The sequence below is a fragment of the Heterocephalus glaber genome, unplaced genomic scaffold (assembly GCF_053883595.1).
Source record: "Heterocephalus glaber isolate CG9 unplaced genomic scaffold, H.glaber_assembly_v1.0 deba00001687, whole genome shotgun sequence".
In the NCBI taxonomy this organism is placed as follows: Eukaryota; Metazoa; Chordata; class Mammalia; order Rodentia; family Bathyergidae; genus Heterocephalus; species Heterocephalus glaber.
In genome coordinates, this window is record NW_028258412.1 from 26,828,939 (window position 1) to 26,847,500 (window position 18,562).

General features: G+C 55.7%; 1 protein-coding gene across 9 annotated transcripts in view; it reads right to left on the reverse strand.

The window, feature by feature from the left end:
* Nucleotides 1–18,562, reverse strand: part of Rimbp2 (RIMS binding protein 2) — a 137,746-nt gene that overhangs the window by 17,367 nt on the left and 101,817 nt on the right. For 8 of the 9 annotated variants that reach the window (XM_021257672.2, XM_087198287.1, XM_087198286.1 and 5 more), the window contains 7 exons: nucleotides 15,563–15,699; nucleotides 14,974–15,050; nucleotides 12,551–12,660; nucleotides 10,274–11,098; nucleotides 3,678–3,829; nucleotides 2,546–2,998; nucleotides 619–765 (listed from right to left, as the gene is read on the reverse strand). In XM_021257672.2, coding sequence (XP_021113331.2) covers nucleotides 619–765; nucleotides 2,546–2,998; nucleotides 3,678–3,829; nucleotides 10,274–11,098; nucleotides 12,551–12,660; nucleotides 14,974–15,050; nucleotides 15,563–15,699 — 1,901 coding nt within the window. Of the gene's footprint in view, nucleotides 1–618; nucleotides 766–2,545; nucleotides 2,999–3,677; nucleotides 3,830–10,273; nucleotides 11,099–12,550; nucleotides 12,661–14,973; nucleotides 15,051–15,562; nucleotides 15,700–15,805; nucleotides 15,930–18,562 lie in introns of those variants that run through there. The other variant, XM_021257673.2, reaches the window with a different exon arrangement.

Genomic DNA, 18,562 nt, shown 5'->3' on the forward strand with positions numbered 1-18,562 from the left:
ACAGAGGTGGGGGCACCCAGCATGGGGTCGCCTGTCGGCTTGGGAGCCACCCAGGATGGGGGGCACTCACTCCTGGGTATCTGCCGAGTCGTGGAGGCCTAATCCTGGCAACTATATCTGGCCCCTGCCCCTTCCTCTCTGGCGCTGTCCCCCACTCTGCTTCCATGAACGGAGCAACTTTCCTTCTCCGCTCTCTCCACCTTGATATTCCTGCCTTGGAGCAGCCGACCATGGACTGTAACCTCTGAAACTATGAGCCAAATACAGCTCTCCTTTAAACTGCAGGTGTCGGGCATTGCGTCCTGGCACAGGGAAAGTGACGAAGACGCCAGCACACAGCCAGTGTCCAGCAAATGCTGTTCCAGCAGTGGACACAAACTCCCAAATGAACCCGGTGGGTACCTGTAGCCGACCCTCTCCTGTCCTGACTCAAAGACCTGCGCAGACCAGGTTCCGGCATGTGGCACTCCTGGGGGAGCCTCACATGTACACTTTGACACTGTCCCGGAACAAGGTGACGCAGGCTCTCCTTCAGAGCCGGCAGGACCGCTGTGGCCCGGCCAGCCAGCCCTCTCTTCCCCGCGTCCTGGGCCAGGCCACTGTGGCCGCGAGCCTCACCTGCCTGCCCAGCTCGGACCCCTTCAGGAAGTCGTCCACCGAGGGGCCCCTCCGCTTGAGCTCAGGCGAGGCGTAGCCATCCTCCTCATCCGAGTTGGCATACAGCCCCACACTGTTCCTCTCCAGGAAGAGGCTCCTTTTCTCTAGCTTGGAAAGAGAAGGGGGCAAGGGTGAGCAGGGCAGCCGCAGGGGACGGTGGAGCACTCCCAGGGCACTCGGGCCCCAGTGCCACGCAGGGCAAGGCGGCCCACACACCAGGCCCCGCAGGCCCCTCAGGCGAGAGCACCAGGAAGCCTGGCCAGTGGCCCGGGCTGCATCTCCTTGAGTCCTTCCCTCCCACGGTGCCAGGATCCACTCTAACGGGGTTCTCCTCTCCTCCTTCGCCTCCCTTGCCCACTTAATTCCCATCAACTAACTGGTCCCTTTTGTGACTTTGCAATACTAGGGATCGGCCCCAGGGCCTTCAACTGTGATATATCCCTAGCCTCTTTTAAAAAACTTTTTATTTTGAGATAGGGTCTCTCTAAGTCCCTAAACTGCCCAGGCTGGGCTTGAACTCTCAATCCTGCCTCAGCCTCCCTGAGTGTTGGGATCACAGGCCTGCACCACCACACCTGGCTAATGAGCAGGTTCTGGGCCCAGCCGGGTTGGGGCCTCTCCTGCAGGCTGGAGCCCTGCCCAGGCTCCTCCTGCCAGGAGCTCTGAAGTTGAAGGACACAAGTCCATGGGCAGCTGCTGCTGCCTCAAAGGGGAAACTGAGGCTCACCCCAAGCATCTGGGCACCTAGTAGGGAGGGGCCCAGCCCTGCACAGCTGGCCTGTGACCGCTCACTGCACACACCAGTCTGGAATGCGGTCCCACCACAGTTCCTGTGGAAAGTTCCACAGGTGAAAGTGCCACACAGCGGTGTACAAATGGGAGTGTGTGCACACACTTGTGTGCAGCTATACTTGCAGAGACATGGGATGTGTGATAAAAACAGAGTCGGTTTAAATGAAAAGGTTTATCATCGCAGAAGACACATTGCCATGGATCTGCCTCAAAATAACTGTCCCTGAACATGCTCATCCTGTTGTCGTTACCACTTTCTTCAGCAGCTCTGCAGTCCCCTTTGCTCAAGGTCTTCAACTGTGCTGTCCTGGCTGCCAAAACATCTCCCTCTCAGGGTCATTTTGCCTTTGGGGAGGAGCCAGGAGTCACATGGTGCCAGATCCAGTGAATAAGGTGGGTGAGGACCCAGCATCATGTTTTTCATTCAACAGAAATAGTTGGAAATGTTTTGAATCAATAGGATAAGTATGTCTGAAGTAAGGGTAAATATTTTGAAGGGGTTCGTGGCAATGTGTCTTTCACTGTAATACATTTTTCAATTTTTTTTTTTTGATACGGGGGATTGAACTCAGGTCCTTGTGCTTGCAAGGCAGGTGGTGGAAACACTAAGCTAAATCCCTGGCCCCATTTTTCAATTTTTAACTTAAAAGGTACGTTTTGATCATACCTAAGGTACACGTGTCTATGTGGAGATACGCATACCTGTGTCAGCTCTACCTGCATTCCTGCACACATGCACACACATGCCTATGCACACACACACACATGCATGCGCGCATGCTCCAGCTGGAACCCTAAGTGAGCAGCATCAGCCCACCCAGGGCCATCCCAGGCCACCGTGCAGTGCGTGGCTCTCACACCCCTTAGCAGGACCACACACTCCCCTCAACTATGTGGCTACTCATATACAGAACAGAAACACACACGGTCCAGCTGGGCCCAGGTACAGACCCACCAGCACAGCACAGGTGAGTGCAGTGCCCTTCCCAGCTGCCCTGTGCCACCAGCTCCGGGGCACATGGACAGCGCTGCCCACCTGCACGTGCCCCGCAGCCCTGCAGAGGGACAGACAGGGCCCCAAGGAGCCCCAGCTTACCCTGCTGCTCTCGGCCACCCGCTGTGCAGCCTCGCGGGCCATGGCCTTGGCGACGGAGGTGGACACGGGGGCGCCCTGCGGCTGCGGGAGGATGCGGCTCGGGGAGGGTGACCTCCGCCCGGGGCCAGCTCCCTGCAGGCCGGGCAGCTCCAGCAGGTTCCCGTGCGCAGAGCCCGGTGTCCGGCCCTGCTCCCAGGCCTCCACCTTGGCATGGACACCCGGGTGCTCCTCTTTGGTATCAGGGACGCTGGCTAATGGCTTCGGTGGAGGCGCTGCCCTGGGCATGGGGGCTGGAGGCACCAGGAGGTCAGGGGGGATCGGGGTGGGGGCTGAGTCGGCAGACTCGCCCTGGGCAGAGAGGGTCCGCACGGTCACAGCCCTCGCCTCCAGACCTCGCAGCCGCCCAAGCTCCACCGCGGTGCTGTCTGCCATGGGGAAGATGACCTCGGCCACCTGCACAAAGACAAGGACAGCTGATGCTGCCTGGCACCCACAGCCTCGACCCACGCCTCAGGAGGGACAAAGCCTGGCCAACCAGTGCAGGTTGGCCCTCAGCCGGAAGCCCAGGAGTCTAGAGCGTAGAGGACCATGAGTGCACAGGCCCAGGGCACATCCAGCCAGAAGCCCACGAGGCAGCATCCCTGTCCTCCACCTTGGGAGCAACCCCAAGCCAGGTGCATGCACAGGGCTGCTCTGGAGGCTGGAGACCCTGGGCAGGGGCATCGCTGGGCACTTTCCAGCAGGAGGTGGCTCAGTGCCCACCCACGGCCTGTCAAACTGATCCATCGCTCCTGATGGAGCAGCAGGTGGACAGAAGATGCTCCTCCAGCCTTCCCTGTGCCTGGCGGGCTGAGATGGCAGACACCTGCCTCCCAGAGTCAGGGTCTGGCCATCTGCCCGTGAGTCACCCCTGCTAGGGCTCCAAGGAGGGGCACTGATGCTGGGGTTCAACCCAGAGCACAGCAGGCCACGGAGTGGGGTGCTGGACCAAGGAGAGGACCCAAGCAGGTGGGGCCAGCGGTGCAGCGCAGGGGGCGGCTGAGATCTGGACTTCTCCCATTCAGGGAATGGGTCCCCCCTAGCACCCCACTGAGCCAGTCTCTGCCCGTGGGGCCCACCCCAAGCCACTCACCCGCTGCCCCTTGGCGTACACGCCGTAGCCAGTGACATGCGCTCCATTGGACAGCCCAGTGGCGGTCAGTGCAGGTGGCTTCCAGGAGACCTGGACAGTGGCTGCTGTGACCCCAGCTTGGAGAGTGACATCTTGTGGGGGCGCTGGAGGGCCTGGGAGGACAGAAGGAACAGAGGTCTTCAGGGCAGGGCCTGGTGGGGGGCCATTACTGCTCCATGGTCCCTCCTGGAAGACAGATGACGCCTTAACCTCAGAGGAGGGGACAGGTGACGAGACAGCAGAGGTGGTGGCACTGGTCAGTGCCGAGATGTGGGACCACAGTCCCCAAGTGGCTGTTGCTCCTCTCCTCCGGGCAAAGTACCTGTGCTGTTTGGTTCACTAGTCCCCTCTGCCCAGGGACAGGCAACAGGTCAGCCAGGGACAACTTCGGGAGGGTGTGGGGACACAGGAAAGGGCGCCCCATTCCCTCTCCTCTGCCCCTAGTGCCCTCCCTTTCATTCATCAGGCGCCAGGCACAGCAGGCCCAGACCTCACATCTCCAAGTCACCACGCCGTGCACTGAGAAAAACAGAAAGCCAGAGGGGTGCTGGGTCCCACAGGGATGCATGCTCCATGTCCAGCTCCACACAGCTCCGGGCCTGACTGCTTCCTCGGGCGCCGCAGCATGAACTCTGCTCACCAGTCTTGAAAGAGCCATCGTGAGCAGCTAATTCGAGATACAGGGAAGGAGCAGCCATGGCACGGGCATGGCGGGTGGCTCCAGGGACAGCAGTGGCCAGCCCTGCCTGACCCCAAGGGGACTCCCTTCTCTCCAGGCCCGGGGCAAATCCTCAGCACCTCCCCCTGGAAAGCGCAGGTCACTGTCCTGTGGAAGGAGTGCTGTGGCCTCTGGAGCAGGGCTCTGAGCTGAGCACATCTGCACTGCCACGAAGCCCCCCGAGCCTTCTTCACGCCCTGGGTCCAAAGCAGAGCCCACCCTGCTTAGAACACGACTCAGACACCAGCGCCCTCCCCACTGCGACCGCCACCTGCTCCTCACACAACACAGACACAGTGCTGCTGCCCACGAGGACTTTGGCTCCTTGACCACGCCGGGCAGCTGTGTCCTCCCAGACAGACAGCTTGGGAGCAGCATCATGCATGGCTACCAATGCGAGTGCAGAGACTGAGGGCCTGAGTAAAAACCCCAGGCCTTGCCGACCACCACAAGCAGCCTGAGCTCAGCCTCCCCCCGTCACAGCCTTATCTGTAAAGTGGACACAAGGCAGCACCTAGTGGCCATGAGGTCACCGTCATTTTAGTCCAGGTCACACAGTGGACCAAGGCAGAGGTGACGGCACCAGTCCAGCTGCCCTTCCCCAGCCCACATGGCCCCTTGCTGTCCCCTGGCTGCTTTCCTGGCAAGGAGAGGACGGAAAAAGACAAGATATAATGGGTGGAGAGACAGAGGACTGCAAAGAGTAATCATATTAATCACGAAGGAATCAAATGAAAGCCCTAGAGCAGAAAAATATACTTGCCAAAATTCTTAAAAATTCATGTGGTAGTCTTAACAGCAGATTGGGCCCACAAAGGAAAGAATCCATAAACATGAAGAGAGAATAGAAATGACCCTAACCGAAGCACAGGGGGACACAAGATGGTAGTAACAAGGGGTTCGTACGTCTACAAGACAACAGCAAACGCTCCAACCCGCGTTCAGTTACAGTCTTGGAAAGAGAAGTCAGAATAAGACAAAAAATATGTGCAGCTGTGTTTGAAATTTGGAGAATAGTACCCTGAGACTCAGAAATCTAAGTAAAAAGTGGAAAAGGATAAATAAAATAAAGCACAGGCACATCAGACTCAAACTCCTGGACATCAAAGATAAAGGGAAAAAAGGCTTAGGGGTGACAGCCAGGTCACCACAGAAACAATGAAGGCCACAGACCATGGAATGGGGAGCTTGGAGGGCTGGGAGAAAAAAGGATATAAGCGAAGATGAGATGACATGAAATTACTTTAGATAAACAAAAGCAGACTGAAAAGCGTCCTAAAGGAAAGTCTTCAGGCTGAAAGGAGACAGTACCAGATCAAAACGTGTACCTGCAGCAGCAATAAAAAGGGCAGTAGAAATGGTAAATGTGAGACTATTTTTCCAAATTCTTCTAAGGGAAGCAAGAATTTAAATAAAATATAATAACAATATCTTGAAGGAACTGTAACATGAAAAAGTAAAATATATAAAAACAATAGCAAAACCAAAAGAGGACAAATAGAATTATGATGCTATACAATTCTTTTTTTTTTTGTTACCAGGGATCGAACTCAGGTCCTTGTGCTTGCAGGGCAGGTGGCAGAACCACTGAGCTAAATCCCCGGCCCCTATGATTCTTTCATTGTAAATATTGGTATGTTATTAACCTAAGGTAATTTATAGTACGTTAAGTATGCATGCTATACTCCCTAAAGCAGTCTCAAAACACACATACACACACATACACAATGTGTCATTAAAAAAAAAAAAAGACAACTGAGGAAAGGAGATAGAATATAAAAAATAACCCAAAAGAAGGCAGAGAAAGACAAACACATGAAAGAGCGAAAGAGCCAACACGACAAATTAAAACAGAGAGCAAGATGACAGACTTCAGGCATGTCAGTGATCACACTGAAAGCACAAAACATTCCAGGTCAGAGGCGGGGACTGTCCAACTCAGAAGGCCGTCAAGACCCAGCGACAGACTAGTTCTAAGGGACACACTTACAACACAAAGCACAAGGGTTTAAACACAAAGCGTAGAACAAGACATGTGTAGCTCAAAGCACATGACCACATGAAGAGCGGGCAGGAGAATTCCAGACAGAAACCAGACCAGAGACAAGGAGGACTCTGCATGGAGAGAAGGGAGTGCTCCAGCGGTTCTTAGTGTGCCCGCTGCTGCCAATGGGGCTTCAGGATACACGAAGCAAAATTAAAGACAGAATTAAACAGATAGGTGATTGCGCCCAAGAACTGAAAGATCAAGGAAACAAAACCCAACACGGACAGGGAAGGCCTGAGGAGCTCTGTTACACAACGTGACCTAAGCACACTTTACCCGTGCCATGCCACACCAGCCCTGGACAACACACCTGCTCTTCCAATGATGCCCGGAACTCACGATAGGACCGGTGTTCTGGGCCGAAAGCGAGCTCTCCCCATGCCTGAGTCTCCACACCTCTGAGAAGACAACTCAGACAGTATTCTGTCTGATCCCAAAGTCATTCAGTCCGAACTCAGTAACAGCAACACGTCACCTTCTTTGAAAACCCTCAAGTACTTAGAAATCAATTCACTTGCAAATAAACTTGCAAATGTGCATGAAGACCCGACCCTACCCTACACAAGGAATCAGAAAATACTTGAAACTCATGATAATGGGAAGGGAATGTATCATATATTGTGGACTATGGCTAAATATAAAAGTATTTGTAAGTCTAAATACTTATACTATAAAAGGACACTTTTAAATAAACAATCTAAGTTTTTGCTTGGAAAACACAGGATTAGAAGAGCAAGTTAAACCCAACATCTATAGAAAAAATAGAAGAAATGAGTGTGAATCAATAAGGTATAAAATTATAAAAAACAGAAAACTCAACCAAGCAAAAAGTTACAGTTTTGAATACATTAATAAAATAAATACGTCCGGGCCGGGGATTTAGCTCAGTGGTTCCAGCGCCTGCCTCGAAAGCGCAAGGTCCCAAGTTCGATCCCAGGTACCCAAAATAATAATAATAATAAATAAATAAATACATCTGTGCAAATTGAAGAGAAAGCATAAATTACCACTAAAAATTCAGGAGACATTACTATACATCCAAAGACATGTAAAGTTCATAGTAATACTATGATCGATTTTATAGGAAAAATCAGACAATTCCCATGAAATGGGGAAATAACTTGAAGAACTACTTATCCAAACTAAGAAATGAAGAAATAGAAGCATCCTAATGACCCTAAATCTATTAAATAATTGCACTTGGAATTTAAAACATTTTCACAGAGAAAATTCCAGGTCTAAATGATTTCACTGATGAATTCTATCCAACACAAAGGCTAGGCATAATACTGATATTACTAAATTTCTTCCAGATATTACAAAAACGACAAAAACCACAATTCTCAGGACCCACGCACGGCTCTGGTGCCAAAGCCAAGGACGCTGTGAGGGCTCAGATTACAGACCTGCGTTCTTCGTGAGTGAGTGGAGATGAAAGAGCCCTCAGCAAAGACCAGCAGTTCTAATGGCCGTGCGTCAGAAACAGCACGGCAGGGCTGCATGGCGTGCACCCAGGAGGGCAAGGCTGGCCCCTCCCAAAGTAAGGTCATTCACCATCCACGGCAATCAAACAGGGAGCATCCGGACTCGGCAGCTGGACAAACTGCCAAAGTTCTCATCCACTCCGGATAAAACTCTCAGCACTCAGGATAGGAAGTTCCTGACACTGGTGAGGGACGTTTCAGAATTCTTCCAAATAACATCATCGTCAATGGTGAAAAAGTGGACAGTTCCTCCCCGGTGTTTATTTCTGTCAGCCAGAAGCCAGCCCAGGGCACATCAACAGAAGAACTGATGAAGAAACCATGGTATTCTTCCACACTGGACCCGGAAACAAAGATAAAGAACTCGCACAACGATCAAAGATCGAATCAGTGTGGTGAGCCCGTGCACATGTGTTGTTTTTCTTTTTTCTCTCTCAAAACAAAAGTTGTTGGCATAGGAGTCGTTTTTTCTAAACTAAACCCTCAGTATTCAGCTTTAATTGCAGTGTTGACACTTTGCGATAAATACTGGATTTGGGGTTGCAGTTTGGGCACTCGGTCTCTAAAAGGTTTGCCATCACTGATCTAAATATGAAAACAGAACACTTAATCTGCTGAAAGATAAAATAGGTGAAACTCTGGAAGGCATAGGCATAGGCAAGGACTTTCTGAATAGAACTCCAATTGTACAAGAAATAACATCAAGAATCGACAAATAGGATCACATCAAAGTGAAAGGCTTCTGCAAGCAAAAGGAAGCAACCAGAAGGATGAAGAGACCACCTACAGAAGAGCAATTTTCCAGCCATACCTCAGACAGAGGACTAATACTTAGAATGTATAAAAAAACTCAAAAAATTAGAACCCCCCCCCCAAAATAAAACACCCAATCAAAAACTGGGCAAGTGAAATAGTCACTTGTCAGAAGAAGTGTAAAAGACCCATAAATACATGAAGGGAGGTTCAACATCACTGGCCACTAGAGAAAGGCAAACTAAAATAACACTGAGATTCCATCTTACTCCAGAAAGAATGGCTGTCATAAAGAAATCAAATAACAGCAAGTGCTGTCGAGGCTGTGGGGAAAAAGGACCCTTCTATATTGTTGGTGGGAGTGTAGACTAGTACAACCACTGTGGAAGTCAGTGCGGAGATTCCTCAGAAAACTAAAACCAGAAATTACATTCGTCTCAGATATTCCCCTACTAGATGTCTTCCTGAAGAGTTAAAAACATGTCACAGTGATCCATGCTCACCCATGTTCATAGCAGTGCAATTCATAGTAACTAAATCTTGGGAGCAGCCTATTTGTCCATCAACAAATGAATGGGTAAAGGTATTATCTATTGTGTGGTATTTATGTACAACACAACATACCCTGCTATAAAGAATAAATTTGAGTCATTTACAGGAAAATGGATGCACCTTGAGGCCATAATGTCAAGTAAAATAAATCAGACACAATGGTTTCTTTCATATGAGAAATCCAAAGTATAAATAAAGAGCCAAACAAAAGACAGACAAAAGAAAACCGGAAGATCCTTTGCAAACAGGAAGGAAGTGTTCATGTACCAACTCCCCACAATGGAAGTACATAGTCGTTAAGTACCACAAACAGGTACTGATACAGAAGAATAGTAACAGCAGATTATACATACAAACGAACTCCCTACTGCTGTACCTGACAGCACAGACAGCGCGGATGGCGACCTGTCTTCCTGCCCCCATTCCTCAACCTCTGCCAAAGCACCCTCTTCTTGGGCACACAAAACGGTCCTGTCTGTCAGAGGTGGGGACTTCGGGGACTCTTCAGAGCCCTCAGGAGTCTCCTGCACTTGCCACATGGACTCTCCCGTGATCCCAAATGCTCCTGAGCGCGCTAGGGCTGGAGAACCAGCCCACACGGACAACTGGAAGGTTTCATGTTGTTGGGGCAATGATAAGGAAGGGAACAAGGGGATCATCGGTAACACTGTCACCAACGGGCTCAGACTGGACTGGATTAATCCAGCTGGACAGACCAGAGGTCCAGCTAGGACAGTGTGGACAGATGCTCGCAAGGTGAACAAAGCATCACACACGAGAGCCGGGATCGCATGGTGCTCTGCCATGAAGCAAGCTGGGCAGGCAAGCCATCTTTCCTGGCCCCCGAGCGTGACCGAGGGACTGGGACCCTGTCCCCTCGCAAGGACCACGCTGGTGTGGTTTATCACCACAAGCAGAGGGACGCTCAGCCCGGATCCCAGGCACACTTGTGTGTGGGCAAGCTCCGGCCGCTCTCCTGGGCCCACAGCGGGACACGGCTCACCTGCGGGCAGCGTGGAGAACTCCACCGAGGCCTCCTTCTTCTCCCGCTGCTCCAGGGGCAGCTGCCAGGGCATCTGGTGAGGCCGCGCCAGGACCCGGACCTTGTAGGCCATGTTGGGCCTCAGGTTGAGGAACTGGTACGTGTAGCGCGCCGCCTTGACCACGTCGAACTCCTCCTCATTGAGGAAGATGACGTGGCTGTAGTTGCTGTTGGTGGGCAGCCAGGACAGCTGCGCCGAGATCTGCGTGATGCTGTCCACCCGCAGGTGTGAGGGGGCCACCACCACGTCCTTGCCCACCAGCAGGGTGCACTGCAGCGCGTCCGAGCTGCCCCGGCTGGTGACGCACTGCACGGAGATGCGGTAGGTACAGGTGGCCGTGTCCAGCTTCTCCACCAGGGCCTTGGTCCTGGCGCCCAGCGGGAGGCTCAGGCGCGGCTCCGTGTCCACCAGCACAGTGTAGCCGCTCACGGTGCCCCAGCCAGGCGGCAGGGCCGGGGGCTCCCAGCCCACGATGACGCTCTTGGCGAGCTGTTTGATCAGGGCGAGCCTCCTGGGGTAAGGCACAATGTCTCCTCCGACGTCGTCGATGTTCGTGTCCAGCGGCCCCCTGCCAATGTCAGTGATGCCTGGGTCCGCGTGGGTTGGGGAGTGCAGGTCCAGGATGCTCTCGCCCTCCAGGCCCAAACCCACACCCACGCCCGAGTGGTTGAGGAGGTTCTGGTCCTGCTCGGTGCCCAGGGTGCCGGCCAACCGCGACTCGCTGTCCTGGACGAAGTCCACGAAGTTGGAGGGCACCAGGCCCCTCTGCCCGTCCAGGAGCTCTCCTGCAGGCACAAGGACAGGTGTCACAGAGCCATCCCAGTGCACAGCAGGACCTGGACAGTGGACCCCACTGCAGGGTGACCCACACGCCTTATCTCACTGAGCCCCCAGCCTGCAGTCTGGCTTCCGCCACCAGGCCCACCGTGCTCATCTGCCCGGGTGCTGGGCAGGCAGGAACCGTCCCTGACAGGATGCCGCCCGAGGGCAGGGACTGCAGGCCCCAGCGCCCACCCTGCGTGACCCCGGCACCCAACAGGTGCTCAGTAAACGTTAGATGGATGAACGAACATGTCGCATCATGCTCTGGGAGGTGAATCAGCAGTCTCCCGGGCGCCATGGATCCCAGTGAGAAATAGAGGGCAATGTGCCTGACCCCTGCAAAGCAAGTGAATATGTCTACCTGATGCGAGATGGAACTCCAGTTGGTGTCACAGCTGTTGGTAAGTCAAGGGACAAAAACAGTTGCTATCCAAGTTGCTAAACAGTGGCTACACATGGCAGTGGGGGCTTTTGTGTTACGAACCAGTCTAATGTCTCTGGGGTCTTGGTGAATGGGTTCACAGGCTGCCTCAGCAGAGGCCCTGGCCGTGGGCGAGTGTGTGGAGGGCTTCGGAGACCAGGCGTGCGGGCGCGCGGCTTCCAGCACCGAGCTCAGGGGAGGCGTATTCCACTGTCACCCCAGGACACCGGGCCCCCGGGAGCCTGGGAGACACCGGATGCGGATTCTGCTCCAGCACAGCACACCCTGCCTCGGGGACCAGAGCGCTGCAGCCAGCCTGTGCGCACGCCCACCCTGCAGAGGGCCTGTCCACCACGTTAGCAGCCCTGGTTCTATCTGGGTAAAGAACTTAGAGCTCATCCCGGACCCAGCCGGGGAATGGGTCTTGAGGTAGCTAATTCTACGCCCTGAAGTCAGTCTGATGCCGGTGATAGTGGTGATAGCTGACTTTTACTGAGCAGCTGCTATGTGCCAGGCTCCACCCCAAGCATTTCCTATCCAGCACCTCATTCGTCCTCCCGTCACCCTCTGAGGTGGACCCTATTGCTGCCTCCACTCTCCAGCAGAGAAAACCGAGGCCGAGAGATGAAGGGTCACACTGACTACGCACCCTAATAAGCACGGTGGGAATGCTGCAGAGATTTCAGCAAGGGCTTGGTTCTGGCAGCTGTGTTGGGCACATGCACCTACACGGGCGTGTGACTCAGTGGACAGCACACCCAGAGCCACGGTGCTGCCTCGAGGTCCAACTCCCAGTGCCTGGGTCAGTGCTCCTGACATCTCAGCAGCAGCTGAGGCCCCCTGGGAGCCCCCAGCCAATGAGCCAGGTGCCCCACACTCTGGGGGACACCGTGAGGGGACCCTGCAAGCTCGGAGGCATGGGAGGGCAAAGTGGAGGCCAATGGCCACGCCATCAGGAGCCCACAAGTCTCCCGCCACAGCCCCGCCCAGAGACCTTCATAGAAGCCGTCCTCGTCCATGTCCCCGTAGACGTAGAGGTATTTTCCCGCCGTGAGAGGCAGCTCAGCTTCGGGATTCTCATTGGGCCCATCGAAGGGGTTGTAACTGGAGAAAGAGCACAAGGCGTGTCAGCTGCCCTGGGTGGGGCTGCTCTGCCTCCCCGGACCCGCCTGAAGCAGGGGGACGAACCCACAGGACAATGGGCTGCCGAGTCCTCAGGGCCCTGTGAACTCGGGCCACCACCCGCTCCCTCGCTCCGAGCGAGGAAGGGAATTCTGCAGCAGCGCACAGCTGAGGACAGCGTGTGATTTCCACACCGTGGTTCCTTGCCTTTTCCTCCATAACTATGTGTTTCCAAGTTAATGAGCAAACAGAAAGGAAATGGGTCCTGTAATCATTACACACAACTTAGCTAAGGTGGAAACCTACATGCACCTCTTAGCACTCTGCTTAGTTTATTTCACCATGCAGTAATCTATATTTCCACCTCACAAAACATTCTGCCATGCCATTTTTAGTGGGTGTATAGTATTCTACCAAACAAGGTAGCATTTTCCTTGATGTCCAGCATTGATGTTATTCCCGACTTGACCAATGTATTCAGTGCTGCATCAAATACCCTTCCACACATATATCTGCACACTTCTACAACTTCTCCCTAAAGATAAATCCCAGGAGTCTTTGCCTGGTCAAGGTATGGGCATTGTTTAGTCTTGGGTATGTGCTGTCAACATGCCCTGCTGAGCACAGCCACCGGGAACAGGAGCGTGCACACCCTTCGGTCCTCAACACTGGGGTTAGCATTTATAACAAAATGAACTAAGATGAACTTGGAATGTCCAAGTAACAGAAAAAGGCTCAAGAAGGAAACAGAGACGCGAGGGCCCTGGCAAGTAGCTCAGTGGTGCCACACCTGCCTGACCAGCACAGGGTCCTGAGTTCAATCCCCAGTATCAGAAAAAAAGGGAAGAAATCCCTAGGCCAAGAATATAGCTCAGCGGCATAGCACCTGCCTGGCAATCGTAAGGCCCTGAGTTCGATTCCTGGTACCAAAAAACAAGAAAGTAGAGATCGGCCTGCTGCTTCTCCAAGGTGCTGACCCGACCACGCCATCCTGTCCGTGTTTTAGCTGATCGCCGTTAAACCTCAGCCAGGAAAGCAAAGCTGTTATTCCCAAGACAGTGTGACGGGAGCCGCGGTGGGGAAGCCACCACCCAGGGTGGCCCTGACGGCCATGGCCGCTGTGCTTGTCATCGGCCTGCCCGGTGGGAAATCGGTAGATTCCCAATCGGCAGCAAGCCGCGCCATGGTCCGTGGTCGGCAGGAGGGCCGCCGGCAGCCACCCTGGCTGAGGAAGGCAGAGGCAACAGCCTGCAGATGAGCCATGATGCAGTCATCCGCCCAGCGTGGCCTGGGCCCAGGGCAGGGAGGACAGCCTCACACCTGCGGCCACAGCTCCTGGTACCTCGTCCTCCACCCACCCCGCAAGGGCAGCAGCCAGGCACCAGCCCTGGGGCAGAGCGTCCGCTTCCTGTCCAAGTCCTCTGGGGCCCTTGGCTGCTCTGCGTGTCAATCATGGGTACAGCCAAGGACAGAGGCCGCTGAGCCTCGGGGGCAGGAGCCATCAGGGACTCTGGCTTACATCTGTTTGTGGACACAGCGGGGCCCGGCTGCGCTGCTGACCAGGCTGCCAGCCATCTTCCCAGTCAAGAGTTGAGGGGCCTGGGCTGGCAGCATCAGCTCCCAGGACACACGCCACAGGTCCTGGGAGAGACAGCTGGGCGCGGCAGGAGCCAGGAAGGAGGGCTGAGCAGGAGAACACTGGGAAGCCCTCCCCCAGGGCTCTGGGCCGCGCTCCACTCCATGACACCCCTTTGCTGCCCGCTGTGGGCTGAGCTGTGCCCCTATCCCCACTGGGGCATAGTCTCTGCAGATGTGGAGGTGGCGCAGGCAGAGGGACACACGCCCCAGGGGAGGAAGGGGCACCTCAGTTCAGGCCGCAAGCCGCACCGCTGCAGGAGCAGGATATGTGCGTCCAGCACATCTGCGGCCGTCAGGGCCTGCAGCCTGGAGACTCACACTGTGAGGCTCAGTGTGGGAATCTGCTCCTCCCAGAGCTCGCCCCCGGCCGCCGAGGCTGCAGGGCTGGCACCTGCAATCCTGGGCACACTCTGGTGTGTCGAGGCGGTGGAGGCAGGCATGGCCTTGGGGACCAGACCTAGCCCCTGGCACCTTCCACCCTGGCGTGGCCCCGCTGTGCCTCTGCAGTTTGATTCTCTCTGCTCCCCCAGCAGCTCCACTTGGATGTTCCCAGCTTGGAGCAACACACATGGGCCTGAGCCCCTGAACCCCAAGCCATGCTGCACCCCGCTCTGAGAGTGTGGTGTCACATCCATGTTCTCAGCATCTGGCGCTTACCTGTAGCGGGCAACACACAGGTGGACCTTCCCCGAGTATCTCTGCTTCGAGGTATTGGAGTTCCGTTCATTGTCCATCTGTGGAGACACGTGTGTGTGCTAGGAGGACCTCAGTCTGCACTGTCCCCTGCCTGGGACACACAGAACCCTGCCACGACTCGAGGGCTCTGGGAAGCGGACCCAGACCACAGATGCCACGAGGTGGCAACCTGCCCGCCGACACCCCAATCCATGTCCGCCGCCCTCCGGTGTCAGGTGGGGAAAGAGGCTGCCCTCCAGACTCTGATGGTGCCTGGCACACAGGAAAGGCGACACGAGGGCCCGGATCCCTTCCCAGGTGGGGGATTGAGCCACCCACCTCCTTACGAGCCCTACAGCTGTTTAGGGACAATCGTGGGGTGGGAAGGGCTGGCCGGACAGCGTGGTCCCTGCCCACCGCACGGCCACCTGGCCTGCCTGGGACCCCAGCTCAGGCACAGGCAGGAAGGATGCTCAGGAATCGAAAGGAGGCAGAGGGAGGACACTGGAAACACGGGCAGGGCGTCCTTGGGGATGCAGAGGACACGGCGCCAGCCAGCGGGAGGACTCACGTCGGACTCAAATCTGCATCTTGGGCTGCTGGATCGTGACAGAAAGCCGGGCTCGGCAGACAGGGGCTCTGGCTGGTCCCCGGGGAGTGGGATGTGGTCACTGATCACAGAGTAACGCCCAGCGGATCCCTTGTGACCTGGTGGGGAGCATGGAGCCGTTGGAGAAAGGAGACAAGATGTGGAAACTGCAGCAGCTGATCTGCCCTGAGCCCGCCCTGGCCCCATCCACCCAGCAGTGCCCACCTGGCATCAGGGGTCCACAGGATGGGGCTCCAGTCAGAGGGATTAGTGGGAATCCCTGGCAAAGAGGCTTTCATGTTCCTTGGCTTAAAGTGGAGGAGCTATGAGGCTCGGCGACACTGCAGCCCTTTTATCACCAGGAAGAGGAAAGCTCAGAGACAGGAGCCATAGCTGGGGAGAAGCTGGCTTGCTGTTCGTGATTACAGGCCCTGAATCACACAGACCACCTGCATGGAGCCCTGCAGCTCCAGGCTGACCAAGTGTGGCGGGCAGAGACCTGGGGACAGCTGCCTCCCACCTGCCCAAAGCCACATTGGGAGCACAGCAGCTGCACATGCATGCCCACTGGGGGCTCGGCACTCCCCCGCCCTGAGGACTGGCAGTGCCCAGGACTGCCCTGCAGACCCAGGTGCTGCTGCCCTCGCTGGGTTGCCTGGAAGACCCGGTCTGGAGCCTGAGACAGACACATGTGAGCACAGAGGCCTGAGCTATGATGCCAGGGACTGGGGTCTGCCGACACCGCAGCAGAGGGGAGCCCAGTTGCCCCACGCCCTGTGCTGGCGACAGAGGTAGCTGATGACACAGACTGCAAAATCGCCTGTGTCCCCTCTAACTTGCACAGCCAGTTCCCTGGGGAAAGAGGACTGGATGCAGCAGCTTTTTCCTGCCATTCCCCTAGACCAGCAAACATGGGTCAGACTGCTAGGGTTTACGCCTAGACGTCCCCAAAGCCACAAGCGCTCGTACGTGGGGCTGCTGGAAGGTGATTGGATCCTGGGGCTGAAGCTGGCCGGCTGCCCGGAAGGGGCAGTCACCGGGGGCGTGGCCTGGAAGGGCTCTTCTCCCTCCCAGCTCCTCCCTTCTCTCCGCTTCCCATCCTCCGTGCTGAGGAGCTCTCCTCCGCCAGGCCCCTGTGCAGTGCCACCTTGCCTTGGAGAGAGCAGGTCCCGGACTGAACCTCTCCTCCCTTAGTTTGTGGGTGTTGGGCATTGCGTTCCAGCGACGAGAAAGTGACTAAGGCTCAAACACAGGCCCTCGAGCAAGCTGTCGCACCTCACACTATCATGACTCCAGCGTCTACACAGCCTTGGGCCGCACCGTGGTCCCCAGGAGCTCCCAGCGCTATTCCGGAGGGGATGTGGCTGGGGAGTGGTGTTCCATCCAACTCGCCCTTGGGATGCCTCCCGATCTCTGAGCGTGACTCTGACCTCTCCCCTGGCACCCTGACCTCCGCTCACGTGGGACCAGGCTCTACCTAGCGTCAGGCCCTGCTGGGCTCCCGCTCAGCTCACTGCTGCCCGGCGCCCTCAGGTGTGCGCGAGGAGCCTGGCCACAAACAGGTGGAGTGGCAGAACCCGGCTGGGTCTTCCCAGAGCTGGTGGCCACCCCGCATTTTCCCATCACCCCCGCCCCCAGGTCCCGCAGAGGGGAAGGTCTGTGGGCAGGAAGGGACAAAAAAGTGTGCAGCATGTGCTCAACAGAGCGGGGTTTGCCTTCAAAAGAAGGGAGCCCTGCACCCCACAAACCTCTTCCCTTTTGTGAGGGAAGGGGCTGGGCAACAGAGCCACACCCTAAAACCAGAGGGCAGGGCCAGGCGGGGCGGAGACACTGGTGTGGGCCTGGAGCCACGGTTTCCCCCGGAGTGACTGCCCGAGATCTAACCCAGGACAGTGCCACAGTGCCACAGTGCCACCGTCTGGTGCCCGCACACAGAGGAGAGGGCGGACAGCAGAGGGGGCCAGGGCTCAGCTCTGCCCCACATGCTCTGCAGAGACCGCTCCCAGCACACCCGCAAGGCTCAGGGACGGTGCACACTGCCCCCGTGCAGGGACGTGTGCGTGACCAGGGTTACCACTGGAGCTCACACATCTGCACAGGTACGGCTCAGGTGCCATTTGTAAAACTTAAAAATAGTAACAATGCCATGCTGTATACAGATTCGCTAAGAGGAAGGGGAAGAGGTTGTTTTTAAACCCATTTCCCAACCCACTTAGAAAAAAGTTACAGCTTGCTTAATTTTCAGCGTTGGAGAATTAATATACCTTGTAAATACAAATAACACTGCTAAGTACAAGTACTGTAAATAGAATGGTGTCCTTTGTTTCCAAAGGCTCGACACACTGGAGCAATAGAAAGACGATGAAAGTAAAATACTTCTTGGGGGTGGTTAGGGCTGGAATCTGAGCTGTCAGAGTAAACGCCACAGCCACAAGCACATACCCCGGGGGAAATAGGATGTGGGCCTTAACCAGCGTCCCTCTTCCCCGCTCGACCTCCAGACTCCCCAGGAAAACACCTGCCAGCCTGGTCTGCCTGCAGCTCACGTCTGAACGCCATGCACAAGTGTCCTCATGTGGGTCTGGGCCCTGCTGGTGCACCTGCCAACTCCACGCCCCAAATGTGCCCCACACTGGCAGGAAATGTCCCCGACAGATGGAGACACTGGCTGGGCCTCCACAGGCACACGTGTGGCTTTCCCTCTGGTAGCCGGATCCGGGTGCCTGCACCCCATAGAGCGTGGCACAGGCCTCCGAGGGCCTCCACAGGGATGGAGGGGCTGCGCGGCACTCATGGGGGAGTGTATCGGAGGCCAAGCCCCACCTCCTGTCCACCGACTTCCCCTCGGCTCCAGACAAGGGTGAGGCAGGGACACCTTCATCCTCCTCAGCCCCGGCCCAGCCCTGACCCTGGTGCCCACTCTCCCACGCCTGTGCGGAAGGAAGAGCGGAGGGAGGGAGGCGTAGGGCCAAGGTCGGCCAG